At 38.9% G+C, this 1,488-nt stretch overlaps 1 protein-coding gene across 1 annotated transcript; it reads left to right on the forward strand.

Moving 5' to 3' along the window:
- Nucleotides 1-209: 209 nt before the first annotated feature.
- LOC138514550 (olfactory receptor 5G3-like) lies at nucleotides 210-1,148 on the forward strand. Its single transcript, XM_069630013.1, has one exon. It carries the CDS (start codon nucleotides 210-212, stop codon nucleotides 1,146-1,148), a length of 939 nt encoding a protein of 312 aa, XP_069486114.1.
- Nucleotides 1,149-1,488: the final 340 nt, after the last annotated feature.

The raw sequence follows: 1,488 nt of genomic DNA on the forward strand, positions 1-1,488 counted from the left end.
ACTTTGTAATAGCACATTCTGTTGATCACTCAGCACATTACTACATGGAAACTGATTTCTTGGTGGCTACTGTGAAATTGGTCAGTTTTATACATCTAAAATCCATTGTCTTAAATGTATTTGGCCATTTGGGTTAACGTGAGGGAAGTGAAGTAGAAGCATCACTTCATACGAAATCTCTTCCCTCGACAGTTCCATATACCGCAGAAATGGAAGAAGGAAATCAGTCTGTGGTGCTTGGATTCATCTTCCTTGGCCTCACCAATGACAAAAGAATGCAGGTGCCACTCTTTGTGCTGTTTCTCTTGATCTACATTGTCACTCTGGTTGGGAATGTTGGCATCATAACGCTGATCCGCATTACCCCAAATCTGCAAAACCCAATGTACTTTCTCATCCTTAGTTTGTCATTTGTGGACATCTGCGGTTCTTCCAACATTATGCCCACAATACTAGGCAACTTTATCTTAGAAAAAAATGTGATTTCATTTCCAGGGTGTGCAATACAGATGTTTATGTTTCTCAGCACAGCAGGTTTAGAGGTTTTAGTACTAGTAGCCATGGCCTTTGATCGGTACATTGCTATTTGTAATCCATTGCGTTATACAACCATTATGACAAATACATCTTTCATTTATTTTGTAACTGTGGCAGTGTTGATTGCCATATCAAATGCTGCACTCCACACCATTTCTACTTTCCAGTTATCCTTCTGTGGGTCTAATAAGATCAGCCATTTCTACTGTGATTTACTTACACTGTTAAAGATCTCGTGTTCAGATACCTCCACCAATATGTTGATTCAATTTATTGCATCTGCTACCTTCTCAATAGTGCCTCTTATCATTATCCTCCTCTCATATACTTCTATCATTTTCACCATTTGTAAGATCCGATCATCTGATGGGAGACAAAAAGCCTTCTCCACTTGCTTGTCACACATTTCCTGTGTTACACTGTTTTACGGGTCCTATATATTTGTATACTTTAAGCCAGGCTCCAGTTCGTCCTCCAATCAGGACAGTGTGGGATCATTGTTTTACACAGTAGTGTTTCCAATGTTCAACCCAATCATCTATAGTCTGAGAAACCAGGATGTCAAAAATGCACTACGGAGAGCAGTAGAAAGATGTCGTGTTTGCAAGTAATGTTCAATGAAGGGGAAGAACAGATCGGCTCCAGTCAATCACGGTATCATTACTTTTTAAGTTTAAGGATGAAACCAAGAACACATCCTTTAAAAGATGGTCAGTAAATAAATGACAACAAATCCAATGTAATGCGTATTAGGAAATGGCCTAATGATATAATGATCTGCATATTGTGTTTGAGAGGTAAGGCCATTATGAAATGTCATTGATGAAGTTCTACTAAACAACCTGGATGGTATGGGGTAAATCAATGGGAAAATACATCCTATGCAATGTGCTATGAAACCTTTGAAGCACTTATTCATACATTTCGCTGAAGGATGCACGCTTGGTGGAG

This window comes from Ambystoma mexicanum, chromosome 12 (assembly GCF_040938575.1).
Source record: "Ambystoma mexicanum isolate Mex_15411 chromosome 12, UKY_AmexF1_1, whole genome shotgun sequence".
NCBI classification, from domain to species: domain Eukaryota; kingdom Metazoa; phylum Chordata; class Amphibia; order Caudata; family Ambystomatidae; genus Ambystoma; species Ambystoma mexicanum.

Bases quoted from the DNA above. Each gene is read 5' to 3' on its own strand.
- LOC138514550 (XM_069630013.1), top strand. From the start codon at position 210: ATGGAAGAAGGAAATCAGTCTGTGGTGCTTGGATTCATCTTCCTTGGC.